At 51.0% G+C, this 16088-nt stretch overlaps 9 protein-coding genes across 9 annotated transcripts; 4 read left to right on the top strand and 5 right to left on the bottom strand.

Moving 5' to 3' along the window:
- Positions 1–28: 28 nt before the first annotated feature.
- Pmar_PMAR005185 (60S ribosomal protein L10A-2, putative) lies at positions 29–1059 on the bottom strand. The gene is made up of 2 exons (XM_002786438.1): positions 927–1059; positions 29–714 (listed from the first exon to the last, which is right to left on the bottom strand). The coding sequence occupies exons 1-2, from the start codon at positions 1026–1028 to the stop codon at positions 163–165; spliced, it is 654 nt and encodes a 217-aa protein (XP_002786484.1). The 5' UTR covers positions 1029–1059; the 3' UTR covers positions 29–162.
- A 1015-nt stretch (positions 1060–2074) lies between these two features.
- On the top strand, positions 2075–3246 carry Pmar_PMAR005184 (nucleotidyltransferase, putative; the record flags this gene model as incomplete). The annotated part of the gene is made up of 6 exons (XM_002786437.1): positions 2075–2232; positions 2333–2494; positions 2538–2707; positions 2761–2932; positions 3030–3058; positions 3144–3246. The coding sequence occupies exons 1-6, from the start codon at positions 2122–2124 to the stop codon at positions 3244–3246; spliced, it is 747 nt and encodes a 248-aa protein (XP_002786483.1). The 5' UTR covers positions 2075–2121.
- Positions 3247–3825: 579 nt separating this feature from the next.
- Positions 3826–5374, bottom strand: Pmar_PMAR005183 (conserved hypothetical protein; the record flags this gene model as incomplete). The annotated part of the gene is made up of 5 exons (XM_002786436.1): positions 3826–3940; positions 3993–4247; positions 4295–4990; positions 5060–5208; positions 5264–5374. 5 exons carry the CDS (start codon positions 5372–5374, stop codon positions 3826–3828), a joined length of 1326 nt encoding a protein of 441 aa, XP_002786482.1.
- Positions 5375–5894: 520 nt separating this feature from the next.
- Pmar_PMAR005182 (hypothetical protein) lies at positions 5895–7574 on the bottom strand (the record flags this gene model as incomplete). Its single annotated transcript, XM_002786435.1, has 5 exons — positions 5895–6226; positions 6296–6619; positions 6682–7218; positions 7275–7444; positions 7494–7574. The coding sequence occupies 5 exons, from the start codon at positions 7572–7574 to the stop codon at positions 6121–6123; spliced, it is 1218 nt and encodes a 405-aa protein (XP_002786481.1). The 3' UTR covers positions 5895–6120.
- A 117-nt stretch (positions 7575–7691) lies between these two features.
- On the bottom strand, positions 7692–9827 carry Pmar_PMAR005181 (conserved hypothetical protein; the record flags this gene model as incomplete). Its single annotated transcript, XM_002786434.1, has 5 exons — positions 7692–8168; positions 8234–8671; positions 8722–9276; positions 9395–9528; positions 9696–9827. The coding sequence occupies 5 exons, from the start codon at positions 9825–9827 to the stop codon at positions 8042–8044; spliced, it is 1386 nt and encodes a 461-aa protein (XP_002786480.1). The 3' UTR covers positions 7692–8041.
- Positions 9828–11263: 1436 nt separating this feature from the next.
- Pmar_PMAR005180 (hypothetical protein) lies at positions 11264–12247 on the top strand (the record flags this gene model as incomplete). Its single annotated transcript, XM_002786433.1, has 1 exon — positions 11264–12247. The coding sequence occupies one exon, from the start codon at positions 11264–11266 to the stop codon at positions 12245–12247; it is 984 nt and encodes a 327-aa protein (XP_002786479.1).
- Positions 12248–12798: 551 nt separating this feature from the next.
- Positions 12799–14031, top strand: Pmar_PMAR005179 (hypothetical protein; the record flags this gene model as incomplete). Its single annotated transcript, XM_002786432.1, has 2 exons — positions 12799–12931; positions 12962–14031. The coding sequence occupies 2 exons, from the start codon at positions 12799–12801 to the stop codon at positions 14029–14031; spliced, it is 1203 nt and encodes a 400-aa protein (XP_002786478.1).
- Positions 14032–14398: 367 nt separating this feature from the next.
- On the bottom strand, positions 14399–14615 carry Pmar_PMAR005178 (hypothetical protein; the record flags this gene model as incomplete). Its single annotated transcript, XM_002786431.1, has 1 exon — positions 14399–14615. A coding segment is annotated over one exon (217 nt), but the record flags the coding sequence as incomplete, so codon positions are not given.
- A 307-nt stretch (positions 14616–14922) lies between these two features.
- Pmar_PMAR005177 (hypothetical protein) lies at positions 14923–15910 on the top strand (the record flags this gene model as incomplete). Its single annotated transcript, XM_002786430.1, has 4 exons — positions 14923–15106; positions 15229–15333; positions 15383–15621; positions 15673–15910. The coding sequence occupies 4 exons, from the start codon at positions 14923–14925 to the stop codon at positions 15820–15822; spliced, it is 678 nt and encodes a 225-aa protein (XP_002786476.1). The 3' UTR covers positions 15823–15910.
- Between the last annotated feature and the right edge of the window lie 178 nt (positions 15911–16088).

Here is a 16088-nt window from a genome sequence, read left to right as displayed (position 1 = left end):
CGTGTTACAACGCAAATCAACGGAGTTCTTCGGTCTGGTGACGAACAAACATCTCCCAGTATAGGGCCATCAGTAGTATGAGGCCTCAGTGACTGGTGCACCGAAGACTGCTAATAACAACGACCCGTTATCTGCCTGCCTCTCACCCTGCCACGTTACAGCTTAACCGTAGATACGCTGAACGGGGCCCATAGTAGACTTGATGTGAAGAGTCTTCACGTTGTTCCAGTTCTTCTTAAGAAGGGAGACGAGGAAGTTGATGCTCATCAAAGAGTTCTGCTTGAGCTCATCAGCGGACATGCCGACGTTGCCAATGGCAACACCCATGCAAAGCACCTTCTTAAGCTGGAACTTAACGTTGGACTTCATGTCGTGAATCTTCTTGGACATATCGTCGTTGTGGGTGATAAGGGTAGGGAACTTACCGGCCTTGTTAAGACCAGGTCCCAATAAACGGGGGATCTGGGGGATCAACACCTGGGAAGCAAGGAAGGCATCATACTTGTTGGCAAGCTTCTTCACGAGCTTCTTGTTCTTGTTGAGTTTCTTAAGGTCATCGACGCTCATGAAGTCAACGCCGAGCTTGGAGGCCTCGTCACAATGGACGGCGTCACCCAAGACGCAGATCTTCATGTTAGGGCGGGGGACGTGGGGAAGCTTGACGGTACCAGAGAAACGCTTATCGCGCTGGGTATCGTAATCCTTGAGTCCGACCTGATAACAACAGAAGCGACATAAGCAACAACCATCTACACTGAATGGAGAAGAATCCATTCAAACGGTAAAGGCGAACGTCAGTGAAGTTTATCCAACATGCACAAGCCCAAGGGCAAGCATCGGAATTCAAGTTTCTGAAGGCATCATCCGTTCTTCCCACCACCACCACGACACACGCAATTCCTGTGAACCCTAGTAGTTCCTATTACCTGGAGCTCAACAGTCTCCAAGAAGTTCCTGGGCTTCTCCTGAGAGGCCTCCAGGATGGCAGCAATAGCAGTCTTCAGGTTGTCGATAGAGAGCTTACTCATGGTGTCGACAGGGTGATGTTGTCTTCACTCGTGTTAGAGCTTTACTCAGGCCGAACACGGTGCATTTAGCTATCGATCGTCATGGCGAGCGAGATATTTATCTGCCCTCTATTTTCGTGAACCTGTAGCAGCGAAGATTATGCTTCATAGTTCCACAATTTGGAGTTAAGCACTACTGTCCCACCCATGGGCAGAAAAGGCAAAAAGATGAAGGGATAGACTAGTGACTCAAGGCTTCACACACGGTCAACGTAAAGCCTATAGCGAAGTCCCTTCCTTCATCAGTGAGCGGCGCAATCTCATCCACACTACCAGCTTTCTTCGATGAGGTATAATACTAGCACGAATAGGATGGGGCTCACAGGATGCTCATGTGGGACAGAACGTTGCTGTCGAGGGCAAAATCAGAGGTGTACGTACATCTTTCGTAAACAGCGCAAGATTCACCATCACTCAACTAAGCTCTCTATAGCGTTGTTTCTCCAACCAAACACTCTCGACTCTGTAGTCGAGGCGGGCTGTGGTGCAAGCAAATCTTCATGCTCGTGACTCTCCTCCTGTGTGAGTAGTGCAAGTCGCAGTAAATATGTACAGTACTTGTTGATACTACAAGGAACCTCCCCGGAGGTATCGGTTGAGACAACCTGGACTGTAAGTTAGTATCTTGTTGGTTTCATGAACACCAGTACCAGTACTGTTGTGTACTTTGTTGTAAGAAAACGGCGAGGGGAGAAGAGGCTCACTCCAACCGGCGAGCCTAGTTGCATTTTCGGAATCGATCATCCGTCGTGGTGCTTCGACAACGCAGCTACAACTTCCACAGACTCCAGGCGCAAGTTCATAACACGAAATCATATCTAGTCGTATCTCGAGAAGTATCGAGCAAATTGAACCGCATTCATCACGATTATCTATAGGTGGTAATGACAGCTATAAACGAGTGCATTTTCTACCGTTACGGGCGTCATTGCCGGACTTAGTGCCAAAAGTTGAGCCTGGAAGCGAGTCACAACTAGTGGTATTTCCTCAAGTGGTGGATTATGCTTTCTGGGTCTTGTCACATATCAGTTAATATCGAATCGCTTATCACTGGATGACCAACGTAAATGCTAGTGCAGCAACGACACACCCCCGGAAGACAGTGGCAGTCATAGGTGGCTCGTTTGATCCTCCTACTTTTGCTCATCTCATGGTGGCGTCACAGGTCAGTGTCAACAGGTGTAGGAGATTTCTCGCACTGCATGGCCCTTCCATACTGCATTTAGAATCGGTCGCGCTCCCGACGTGGTCTTGACTCTGGTCAGGTGGTTCAGCTTGGTTGTGCCGACGAAGCGTGGATGATTCCATGTGGCAACAGACCCGACAAGGATACTCGCGTTGATGCGGCGACACGACTGCGGATGACTCAGGTCGCCATAGAGGCAGTCATGCCTGACGAGTTTCCAGTCAAATGTTGCGACATTGAAGTGAGTTAGTTCTGTAGGAGTATTTTCCACTGACGGTTCTCAGGTGGCCAATGGCTCTTTCATTCCCACGGTTTCCCTCATGCGTCGCCTCCGAGAGCGCTATCCCAACATCACGTTCCGCTTCGTCATCGGCAGCGACTTGCCATCAACGTTACTCGACTGGGACCATGGATCCGAACTGATAGCTGAAAATGAATTCATAGTTTTGCCACGGTGAGGAGAGCGTGTCACAATTGTTGTTGGTGCAGTCACCACATCAAAATCAGGCCTGACTCTAAGCCAGAGTCCGAGTGGCCGGAAGGGTTCAAGTATATGAAGGTCACCGACCGAGTTACTGCGAATCCACCTCTCCTCACCACTGATATTAGCAGTACCGCAGCGCGAAATAGACTGCGGGAGCTTGGCTGGCTCGGTGCTGTGTCCATCATCCCCAAGCAGGTGAGTTCCCGCTCAGCTTCGCTTCTCATGAAGTGGCGATTCGTGAGTCCCACGAGGATCCTCCTACGCCCCTGTTGAAGAGCAGTGAGTCCTTTAGGTACTCGAGATAATTCGCGATAAAGGGCTGTACGGCGTCTCGAAAAATTCAACTTCGAGTCGAAGGTCGCGAGCTTGTTTAGAACAGAACGACAAATCAATGCTGCTCCAGCAGTTTCTTCCTCCCTGAAACGTCTGTGTGTTTGAGTTTGAAGTCCAACGTCGACAACAGTCAGACTCGCATCGATGCACATCAGCTCACGAGAGATCAGTTTTAGCCTTTCAAATCGTCTCGTTCATCACGGCAAGGACTGTTGTCAACAGGAAAAAACCGGGATATATCCGCATACTGTACTGTAACGACATACTGCATACTGTAACGACTCCGACTCCAACTACTACAGTTGGGACCGATGTCTTCACCTAGCATCCTTAGTTGCACTAAGCCTCCACTAACAGGGCACCCCGGTGTAACAACTGCAGTTCCAAACCTCTCTCTCTTCAGGGTCACGACTCGTGACTCACGAGGCGCCGGGTATTCTATCTTGTATGACAGTGACCAAAACTCCACTGCTAAGCTATGATCAACAACACTACACTAGCTCAGACCCTGATTGAACAGACGCTGTTTATCTGGTGGTTTGGATGAATAGGATAATTCATAGTAGCAAGATCCATTCCGCATCCACCAAGGAAACTCATAAACACAAAAGCAAAATATTTTTTAGGTTAACTCTACTAACGATCACTGAGCACACAGAGATTAATTGATAAATAATGTACTGCGGTAGACGTGCATAACCCCGTAAAGTCACAGCCTCATGGAACACTTTTGTGGACGATGAAAACCCAACGAATTAGTCCATGGTCTTGCCGCCGCACAAGTTCCCGAGGAATGATCGACTCTTCTTTGTCGGCTCTTTCGCGCTGCTAGATGAACCGATCGCCTCGTTATTCCTCTTCTCGGGACTCCTAAAAATAGAAAATGCAGTTTAATTTTCTACGATGACCATATGGATTTTACTGTTTGCTTTCCACGGGTGGCTCAGCCCGAATGTCGACTATCTCCGGCACCGGGGTAGCCTCAATTTCATCCTCGTCAGCAGCGGGAGTTCCAGGAGCGTTCACAGGAGTAGCAGGAGGAGTTCTGCTCCCCTCCGCTGCAGACACTTCAGGCTCCTTCAACTCATCCGTAGTCACTGGTGCCACTTCCTCCTCGACAACCTCGGCCTCAATGTCAGCGGTGTCTACAGGATCCCCTCCACGAGAAGTGAATTGGCTGAAAACAAAGGCGAATAAATTACGAGCTCCCAACAATCAACCTACCCGATGTTCTCCTCTCTATCACATACCTCGATGCCTCCCAAGAACAATCCGAGAACGGACCCCTGCGATTCCTGGGATTCAACTTCGGTCTTAGGGAAGGGCTTGGCGGGGGAGTCCTCCTTCGGCGCTGGAGGGCGTTGCTTCTTCGTTTTATGGCTGCCAGACCCTCGGTTCATAGGATGACCCATAATGTGGCCGAAATAGTCGACATCATCATCGCCATCATCAGACTCCTCAGGCTCGTCATCTTTTTTGGCATCTTCGACCTTAGCGGAGTTGTCCGCCCAAGAAACTCTCTCAACAGGGCTACTAGCTGCGATTGACGGTTTCTCTTTGGCCTCGACCACCTTAGCCACAATAACATCTTCATCCTTGGGCTTCTCACAGTCGTCCTTGCGCACCTCATCATGAACCTCTTCAACATCGCTGGCCTTAGCTACAACATCACCAGTGTCTCCGGCGACATCATCGTCCTTAGCGTCAACATTTCCGTCCTTAGTGACGAGTTGCCTCTTGTCAGCCTCGGAACTCTCCTCGTCGTCCGCCTCGTCATCATCTTCATCGGCACTCAACGGGTGACCAAAAAGATGGCCAAAGTAGTCAGGTTGGGGCTCCCGAGGGGCTTTGGGGATGCGGATCTTGGTTACTTTCTCCTCGCTCTCAACCTTCTCTTCCTTCGGTGCTTCATCTTTGGACCTACATAGGCAAACGTCGCATGACATGATGATATCATAACAGCAAGCACAGTTCTCAATTAACACTCACTCATTCTCCTCGGGTTCGAATCCTTCCGCTGTCAGGAAAGTCTTGCTCGGGTGAAGACACTTCTGGACGAAATTGTCGGTAAAATCAGGAGGAACAAAGTTCTCCGCAGAAGGGAGAGACGGGGCGATAGGCACCGACTGCCATAAGGCCTATCAACGAACCAATGAAGCAACGTGAACAAGAGCCACAAAATGAAGAACTCACCATGGGAGCATCGGCAAACTGCGCCATCGGGCTCAACGTATTAGCTTCATTGTATGACCCGGCTTGATGATCAACATCGATGTGGTTGGGAACTTCAACACTTGTGGCCATGATGTTAAAGCTAACGTGGAACCAAAGCTACAAAAACAGGTTAGACTGATAGGCAACTTGATCATGAAAGCTTCATGCTAGTACATCTCGCTGCGCCTGCCGGGACGCAGCGAAGCCAATGTGAAACGGTCACAACACAGGCACCACAACACACTCCACTGCTAAGTAAATTGCGGGGATCAGAAGTTCTAGTCCCCGCGATTTACAAAATCCTGGTCTAGATCCAAAAACAAATTTGAGTAGCGCAACCAAGCTCGGAACCCGACGATGTAAATAGGGATACCTGACGAGTATTAACAGTCAGAAATTCACTGGGATGAGACTCAAAAAAAACATCACTAAGTGCAAACTATGCAGTATCACAAACTACAGATGGGGGAAAACCACCCCTCTGTTTACCAAGCAGTATCATGAACAGAACCCAAACACAAAATTGTTATTCCCTCCATGCTATCCCTAGTATATCGCTAATTGACCAACTCAAATTCCTCAGATTGATGGACGACCCTCTCACAGGAGTCAGTGTACTCATACAGTCAGTAGCGGATCAAAATAAATCAGTGATAAAGAAATACTTGCTCTCCAGCGAGACATCTGATTCCATGAAGAATCATCAGCGAGTATGCCATCACATGGTAACGATGATAGCGTCGACATTAATTGATAGTGTACTATACACGGTTTGGCATGCATCACGTGGACATACTGAGATCACAGTCTCTGTGAGTCCGTAGAGCCTCGTATGCTCAGTCATGACTCCGGCTGCCGCAGAGTCCGGCGAAGAAAGACTTCTTCTTGGTCGTGATTCTGGTGGAATTCGCCCCGGCCCCGAGCCGCTCAGCTTTGACAGTCCTGAAGGTAAAGATATGATACGAAGCATACAGACATGACGAGCTGCAGCGTCGAACGGCAGAGACTTACTGATTGACCTCGATGCTAGAGCGAGCCGGTACAACCTCTGGTTCACGAGAGGGACGTCGTGCAAAGGCCGGAGCATTGATCTCTTGCTTAATGCAAGCAGTAACTTCCGGTGAGGGTGGCACAGAACATTCTTGAGCCATATGAGACTTCACCGCATCTTGAACAACTCTGGTCTTGGGAGAATCCACAACCTCGGGAGCCTTCTCAACAGCCTCGGATTCGGGCGCATTGCACTCGTCAGCCTCAAGCGCAGCATGATCCTCCGCCTCCCCCTCTACAACACCGGAGTCACCGGAGTCTTCCTTGGGTCGAGCAGCGAATTGCCTGAAAACGGTAGGACTTCCACCCAATAGTTGCGATAACAAGTACAACCAATCTCGACTCACCCGATGTTTTCTTCTCGGTCACAGACTTCGACCCCTCCTAAAAAGAGGCCCAAGACGGAGCCCTGACTCTCCTGCGAGTCGACCTCTTCAACCTTGGGAGCTTCTTCCTTCACCTTCGGTGACTTGATCTTGCGCTGGGAACCACTATGATTCATGGGATGTCCCATGATATGCCCAAAATAGTCAACATCATCATCCTCTGTCGATTTCTCGGAGATCTCGTGGTCCTTTTCCGACTCAGATGGAACCGGCTGACTCTCAGGGCATATCATGACGATCTCATCCTTGACTTCAGGCGTCTCCACCCGCTCCACAGCTACGACAGACTCCGGGTCTTCAACGCGTACATCTTCGTCTGCCTCTTCGTGACTATCGGTGGCAGCAACCTTCACTTCAGGCTGATCCGCGACACGAACATCTGGAGTCTCTTCCTCATCATCCTCGTCGGTACACATGGGATGCCCCAGGAGATGACCAAAATAGTCCGGCTGCGGTTCGCTGGGACGCCTCGGAGTGCGTATCTTCACTATAGCAACCCTAGGGCAGAAAAAAATCCAACAAGTCCTGACTAGCGAGACTCATGGTAAACTTACTCATCTTGCTTTTCTGACTGCTTTTCTTCCTCTTCGACGAAGCCTTCAGATACGAGGAAACTCTGACTCGGGTAAAGGCACTTGCGTACAAAAGCTTCCTGGAAATCCATGGAGACAATGTCTCTGGCAGAAGGCAACGGAGGTGCGATGGCCATTGAACGCCATGTTCCCTGAAAGAGAACGAAAAGTACCAGTGAGCGCGCCAAAGGGGAAACTCACCATAGGAGCCTCGCCATAGGCACCACCGTTGAAGTCAACGTCATGCTCATAGATTTGCTCCGAGGGTTGTTGGACACTCATGGTCATCTCGAAGGTACGTCAAAAGCTGAAGCAACAAGATACAAGAAGTAACACGATGTTCACAACCAATCGATCCCTCAGCACCTCAATTGATCAACAAGAAGCAAAGGGAATTGAGACGAAGCATTCCTTACGGGATCCACCAGCTATACCGGACCCAGCAATGTTAGTAAGACATGAGATATCACAAAGCAGTAAGGGATGCCGGAGTCCAATAGGAGAGTTTCTACCTATGATAGATTAGAGCGTGCTCAACCTCGTAGCCATGACGCATTGCGCGCCACAGCTTACATAGCAAGCCCGCCAAGAACCCTTCTGAACATCTAATTAGGAGAAATAGTGTACTCCGACTCATGCTAACATGCAATAACCAAGATCACAGTCTCGATAGATGATATGAAGTGACAAAGCAAAGCCCCAGCAGTTGACCCATCCGCAGAAGCAGTTGATCGACGCCGTCTCCACAGTTATTTCTTGCTGCCGCACAACCTCCCAAAGAAGGATGTCTTCTTAGGAGCAACAGGGACGCTCCGAATTTTGTCCGATATGTCGTTCTCCTCGGCAACCACATCTTTCGTCTTCTCAGCGTTTAGTCTGAAAGGAAGCGTCTACCTCTGCTGGACACAGCAGAAAACGACTCGAGGTCTAACAAGCCTCACTTTCGAGTAGGAGCATCAAATCGCTTTAGCGACGGCTCGGCAACGACCTTGGCAACCGTCTTGGGCTCCTCAGGAGCCTTGACTGCTGGCTCGGAAGAGCGTGCTTCGACAACCGGCTTGGACACTTGCGGCTCAGGGGACGCTATCTTGACCTTCTTGGAACCAGTCTTCTCGGGTTCAGCGTTGAGTTCGACCGGCGCAGCTCTTTCCTCCTCGGAAATCTTTGGAGCACATTCAGGTACATCGTCCTTGGATTCTTCAATTAAGGCCGACACGTTCTTGATAGAACTATCCTCGAACACGAACTGGTCGATCTGCTGCTCTTCTTCACAAGGAGGGCCCCCGTTAGCCTGAGCCTCATGATCACCAGCGGCAACTAATGAAGACTCGTCCTTTGACATCTCCATGCTCGAGTCGTCTTCGTTTTTAGTGAAGTGCCTGGGAGGCGACTTGACCACAGACAGGAAAAGCTAGTAGCATTAACTTACGATATGTTCTCATCACGATCACATACCTCAACGCCACCCAAGAACAAGTTCAGGACAGAGACCTGCGCCTCGTCTGGCTCGGTCTTCTCTGACTTAGCCTTCCTTGCTTTCTTCTTCCTCGACCTTGGAGTCTTCTTCCGGCCATTTCCTAGGTTCATTGGGTGGCCCATGATGTGTCCAAAGTAATCGAAGTCGTCATCGCCAGAATCATCCGAGCTCTCGTCATCCGTAGTGGGAACACTCTTCGGGTCAGTAGGTTTGTCCTGCTTGACCTTACCAACTGGGGACTCCTCTACCTCGTCATTAGCAATTACAGGTTCCAAAGCGTCATCAGTATTCTCCTTCGGCGCAAGCTCGTTAGTTTCCTCCTCAGCAGAGACAACACTATCGTCTTCGTACAACGCAGGGTTCATAGGATGTCCGAGAAGGTGGCCAAAGTAGTCGGGCTGAGGAGCTGGTGGTTGGAGCAAAGGGGTGAACGCCAAACCACCAAGCGCGGCACCATTGGCTTTGAACATCAAATCGGTGCCATCGGGGATACCAGGGGCCGAGAACCTGATGTCAAAATAGCACTCACCAACATTAAAGCACACCTCGCAACCAGAGACCGCAAAAGCATCACCGCACTAGTAGGCCGCAAACGAGTGGAAATAGACAGCGCGCGAAAACTTACGCAAGAGCTCCCTCATCCAAGACGTTTCGGCCTGAGTACAAGCAGCGATCCACGAACTGCTGTTGAAAATCGGGTGGGGCAAGTGCTCTTGCGGAAGGCAGTGGAGGAGCGATAGGCTGGGCCGCCCAGGGCGCCTGAGCAAAGGAAACCAAATTACCATCTTAGAATTGCATCGAATGACACAGTTGAACTAATGTCAAGCAGCCCCACGAGCCTAGGAGGCTCGAGCTGGGACAGGCTGAGCCCGATAATCAAGCCAGGTACCATACCGAAGGCGAACAAACCAAGAGGAGTACCGTACAAAAGGCGTTTCGCTGAACTTGGGCATTGGGTCGAGATTGTTGAACTCGGGAGCAGGCTGGGGCTTGACCTCAAAATCGAGGGTAGATGGCGGCTCGGGCGCGAGGAGGACAGGGTCAATCTCAGTGGTCATGATTAGTTAAGATGATGCTCCGGAAGAAGAACCAATATCTTGCGCTGTGGAACCCCGTCTCATAGGCGGGCGAAACGGCTAAGCGAATATAGCGTACGCCTGAATGATCGATAAATCGCGTGAATTTCTCACGGATTCGGATATTTTTACACAATCAAAATCGTTCGGCTCAAAAGTGAATTGGTACTGTAACGGAGACACGGTTCAGAATCGTTGACGCAGGCGCGGCGGAGAGTTAAAGAGCATTTTTGTCATTCCAGACAGATCGATATCAACAATTTCCGGCTGAGTTAGTCCAAGCTATACTGAACAAGACCATTTATATGATAGACTCGTGTGCTGACCCCTCGCGAATTGTTTATTTGCAAGCAGTTGACTCGGGTATACGCCGGATATTCGTCTTGACCATAAGTGACAGATAGCATTGTCCACACACATGACTGATGACGACTTTTGTGTGGGCATCCAAGTGGGTCGAACTTCGACCGTCGAAGGATGCCCCCTTCAACGCCTCGGACATCATAGTAGCCTTCCCGCTAGGCCTTGAGCTCATCACTGGAGCCGAAGGAAACACTTAACAGAAAATTGGCTTTCTATCTCTTTCGTTGAGATAGTCGTGCTTGACCGAGGTGATATCCTGGACATACAGAGATATATGCAAGATATCATGCGCTTGGACCACGTCCTTCAGGTCCTCAAGCTCGCCAACGTCCAATCCTCAAGCCTCCCTGAGGGCTCGGATATCCGATGGACTCGCGAGGAGGTTCCGTCAAGCACGGATCCTTACGGGCACCTACAACCCACTCATGGACTCGGCCCTACAGAATACGTGGGAGAGGGCACGTGCGTCGCATAGGGAAGACGGGGCCATCCGATGAGGTTCCTTTTTCCTAATAGAACGATTCTCCAGAGTCTGATTGAGATGTTGCCGCACTTCGTACATGTGGATCTGCCTCCGGGTAACCTTCCATTCCATTCTTAGATCCACTACTCATTCCTGTTCGACCTTTTCGAGGGTCCATGCTATCCTGATATGCTGCTTTATGTGAGGACACTTATGAACATTCGGCGTGGACGTGCGAGGGATGAGTCTTAGAAGCACTAGTCATAGTGGGAAGGATCGGCGGCAGTAGCGGGAGAGCAAGCTGGATGCGAAAAGGGCTGAGCAGAGGGTAGTGAGGAAGGATGAGTAGGCCGGAGACTGAGTCCGCAGGGTGTGTCCCAAACTGAATAAGAAGGGAATCCTCATTGTTGATAGGATAATCGAACGTACTAAGCGGAAAAGATAGCTTATGAAAGGGCTGCACCTAGTGGTATCATTCACCATGGTCGTTTACTGTTTCTGTTGTTGCAAGCACTACTTAGTCTTGTTCGTGGGGAGCTCTCCTTTGGACTCGTTGTATCTGGGCTTTTGCAGTTGATTGTTTTCTCACGGTATGGTTGCTCCCGATAGCAGTAGTGGTGGGTCCGAGGTTGAAGTCATCCTGGCACCAGGCCGAAAGCGACGCCGGAGGATTGACGCAACTGTTGTTATCGACTTGGAAGCAGATTGCAATGAGAAACTTGAGGAAGAGGAAGATAAACCACAACTTCCAGAGATACATGATTGGCGAGAACGACGGCACCAGGGATTGAACCTCCGCGGGTATCCTCCTCGAAATCCACACGGTGGTAAAGGAAAGGGATCTGGTGCTCATCGTCAACGGCATGAGCTCATAGCCTATGGGGACTCAGAGAGCAGTGATAGTGCATCTGACGATGATATAGATTCTGATTGGGGAGAACTCAACCTTGCAGCGCAATATAATGGAGTAGTTCCCGCAGACCGTCCGGACCTGCACACGTTCCGCTGTCCTGTGAGGGGCTGTCTGAAGGTCTTCGACATTGCGCGGGAGAGGGATGAGCATGTTGGTCTGCTACACAAGGAGAGTAGGGAGGCCTTCGAGATCAGGTCGAGGGTCTTTGCCAAAGAGGTTGATGAGGAAGGTGTTACTATGATGGTGGCTGGGGTGCGCTGTCCCCGACCGTTGCTGCGGTACTACTGTCCGGGCTTCACCAAGGGCAGTACTGCGCAGCTGACCAGTTTCCATCCAGCGCTTGAGCAGGCTATAGCTGATGAAGTTACTCGTCATCGTCCATTAAAGTGGAGTTTAGTGAGGATCTGCGCTGCCTTCATAACAGCACTGAGGGTCGAACAGAAGATCCGAGGGGTGCCTTTGAGGGGCATGGAGCGGCTGGTTAACGCAGTCTATAAGGAGGGGATGAGGAGGCTGGAGGGCGGCCGGGAGAGTCGGCATACGTCCAGGGAAGTTCTACGAGGGATGTTTAATAGGCCGCCGGCGTTCGACAAGGTCCAAGCAACGGAGGCTCGCGCTATGGTCTTGCTGCTTCATAGATTCTCGAGCAGACTGGAACGATGAGTTCCCCAGACGGGTTGTTTCCTTAGTAGTGACGGTTGATTGTGATGGAGCCACTAGCCTAGTGAGCTTCTACTGCCATATGGATGGATCTCAGTGGACCGGAAGAGCCCGAATGGGAGGAACAACTTCTTTCCCTGTTAGCGCTGTGTGCTAATCTGTTGGATGTCCGAAATTGTGGATTCTTTTTCTTAAGGAAGAGCCCTGTTGAGTTCCGGGTAGTCCGAGATGTGGCCCTATGGTCTGCTACAGCCTTGTCACTATTTTTCATGTCATCTGCCTATGTAGTGGAAGTGAAGAGTTCCTCTTCGGAGGAATCGTTGAATCTCGTTGAGGATGTGTACGAAATGACCCCAGCGGCTAAACGCCTTCAGGCGGGTAGAAAAAGACGGCGGCGGCGGCGACGGTCGGTGACGACTGTTGATGAGGGAGTCCTTGAGGAGAAGGTAGCGTCCCCGTCGGAAAAGGCCAGCATGAGTAGCAGAAGGAGTGGTAATGGGGGTGTAGAACGTCCCGCTCGGCCGTACAATCGATATGCAGCGAACTGCAGAGGCATGGGATCACCTGATAGGCTGAAAACCTCCTTAAAGAATAGTGAGAAGGATAAGGTACTCGGCCGACGATACAGGGTGGTGGGTGGGGAGTGGCAAAATTCTAACGATGCAGGGCCCTCAGTGGCTGATCACTGTAAGAGGGCGCGAAGACACTCGGGGGCAGGCCGTGACGGCGGAAAAGCTAGCAAGGCTGGTACTACTCCATATGGCGTTAGGGAAGAGCTGCCGTGCCAACCTCCACCACTACCCCTTCCTCCACCCCAGACTGAGCAGTGGCCTGGGAGCTCAGCGTTGACTCCTCTGAAAGTGAAACCTGTTGGTGATAGACAGTACGCTGATGATGTTCGCAGCTCTGTGTCAACTGCTGCAACCACAGAGAGTTCCTGTGGGACGAGGGCTATAGTCATACCGTGGCAACCTCGAAGGGCACAGCCGTTGAAGGCAGAGGGCGGTATGGTAAGGCGGTTCGATGATGCCGTGGTGGCGAACGAGGCTGGGGGTGGACGCGCCGCACCTGAGAAAAAGCGGAAGAAGAAAAGAAGGGGAAAGCCCAAGCCTAAGGAGGGCAATAATGGAATAGACTCAGACTGGGAGTGGAATGATGCCCAGGTAGGCCACACGGACGGAGGGATGCCCGATGAGGCAGAACGGACGTGTCCCGTGAGGGGCTGCCATGAGACCATCCTTACGTTGAACCTGGATAGTCACATACTGGCCCGGCATCAGGGTAGCAGTCATGCTGCTGATATCAGAAGGAGGTATGAGAACGAGAGAGCCTTCAGGGAGAGGAAGGAGAAACCTGCAGAGGAGCGCCCTAGGATTGCTGGAGTCAGGTGCCCGACACCCTTGGTTGGGATCTTGCTGGCCCATGGGTCAACGTCCTTGGTCTCGGCGAACTACCGTCCCCATCCTGAGATCGAAAAGGCTCTAGCAGAGGTTGGTCCTGAACAGCGTCAGCAGGCTCAGCAGGACTGGACTCTGGCACGGATTTGTGCAAGGCTGGTATGCAGTTGTCGTATTGAGCGCATCGGGAAGATGAGGGAGAGGAGTCTTGTGGAGCTGCTCGGTCGGGTGCATCAGTCCGTTACCTCCAACTTACCGAAGTCGAAGAGGAATGGTAAGCTAGGGCCTATAAAAGAGGCCATGTGTAAAACCTATAGACAGCGAACGTTGTCGGTAGACCTGAGGGCCACTGTGCTGCTGCTATGGCGCTACTCGGAGAAGTTGACTTGATGGAGGGGAATGAGTTGTCCATGGGACACTAGCAGTCGTGTAGATGTTGTAGGTAGTGGATGAGAACAGTCTTAGTCTGGATAGAGTAGCTACGTTTCTTTGAGTTCATCTGCTTTGGTTCCTAAATTGGCTTTGTGGAAAATGTCTCGGAGTTTGAGGGTAGAAGGGCTCGTTCTTTTTTCATGCAGCAATGTCTCGTTCAGTTTTTTCGAATAGTTTTTTCATGTAGCAATTCCGGGAAGTTCCGTCCCGATGCGGACGTGTACGTGAAAATCTCCGACGGCAGAGACAATCATGAGGGCATAGTCTGCAAGCTGTTTTCTGAGGACCGCGACAATAACTAGTAGTATTGGTAACCGTTCCGTTCCTAGTTAAATCCTTCCCTGGTTTCTCTGATTGGGGTGTCGGGGGAAACAAGTTCATTTTTGTGGTGAGTTCTAGAGGGCGTCGTGGGGACGTGGTGGGATTTGAACCCGAGAGCACGCCATCTAGACCCATCCCGCCTGTAGGCTATGCCGTCGTCACAGATACCGGCCAAAGCCTTGATGAGGTTGGAGTCATGAACCTTCTTACTAACCAGGTTGCTGATAACCTACAGGGCATTTCCTCGGTGCACGAGATGCTCGATGAGGGACATGCCGTCTTTGGTTGGAGATTGACTGTGGTTGCTGACGCCCGTTCGGTGACACTCGAAGGTCTGATAATCTTTTATACGCTCTCTATCATAGAGCTGGAATCCATTATCGTTAGTTTGAACGTACGTTGCCCATGTCTTTGCTATCTTGGCTGCAGTGCAGCTGAATACTTTCTGACTCGAAGCGTGGAGCAGTGTTGGCTATCACGTCACTCGGTGCCCCCCCAGGTCGGTCCAGTGTCCCTCGTTGTCTATACATGTCTGAAGCCGTCTCTACGGCCGGCGTGATGACTCGCGCCAAGGTGGCGGTGATGGAGAAGAAGGCTGAGGTAGAGGAGCCGCCACCAAGCCATGATAGCAGCAAGACTGACCACAAGCAGGAGGGGAAGGAGGTACCCGAGACTATTATAGAAGCTGAAGTTGTGACTGATGAGGAAGATGGTGAGTTTATGTCTCGTTACTACCTTGCATACCCCTAGGGGCCTGCGACATTCTTCGACACTGCCATTGACCGGGGCCCTGGTCAATGGCAGTATCGAAGAAGAGTCAATATTCTCTATCAGGCCCTGCTATTCCTAAAGTACCCGATTCCGTAGATTCTAAGGAGCAGGACTCGAATGAGCCCCTAGTCGATGGCCTCACACAGTACACCGGTTCCCAGCCCCAGGGTAGTATGGCTATAGCGTTTATGTCTTGTGGGGAGACCCTTTCATTCAGCTGCGGTTCTACCGCCTTCGGCACAGCCGTTGATGGCTGACATGCCCGTGGATAAGCCGAGTCCGTCTGATATCAAGCGGAACCTCACACCAAGGGAGGCTCGTCAATTGGTTGAGTTGCAGTACCATGAGCAACTACGGCAGTACCAGCGGTGGCTCGTTGCTTTGGCTGAGGCTGCTAGAGAGAGGCGTCGGGCTGAGGAAGAACCACACTCCCAGCAAGATGATCAGACGAAGGAGGTGGAGACTTCTCCCCTACTGGGTCAGTCCTCAATTCTGTCTGTCCTTCAGGGCGGCCCGGTGTCCTCATCGAGTTCCTCAGCAGAGGGGAGCGGCAATGTGCCAGCAGAGGTTGAGGAGAAGGAAGCTAAGAAGCGGAGAGTCGATGCAGAGAGTGGGAAGGCGTCAGTGCCGAAGTCCCGGGGAGTCGAGGAGGGTTAGACGAGCTCTGTGTACTTTGAATGAGTTTGCACTATACTATGGTTCCAATTTTGATGCACATCGTGCCTAGTGCTACATATGTAGCGTTGACTGTTATTTTCGTTGTTGTTGGGTGGTTAAGGGAAGGTGATGGGCTGTTACAGTGTGGGAGATTATGCACATGGTGAACTACATGTATTGGTGACAGTACGGAAAATCAGAGGAAATTTTGGAAAATTCTTGTTGGTTTCTGTACACCTTTCCCCGATTTCATAACCAGTGAGGAA

Source organism: Perkinsus marinus (genome assembly GCF_000006405.1).
Source record: "Perkinsus marinus ATCC 50983 genomic scaffold scf_1104296931384, whole genome shotgun sequence".
Classification (NCBI taxonomy): Eukaryota; Perkinsozoa; order Perkinsida; family Perkinsidae; genus Perkinsus; species Perkinsus marinus.
The sequence above is the reverse complement of the archived record's forward strand: the minus strand, read 5'-3'. Positions and strand labels throughout refer to the sequence as shown.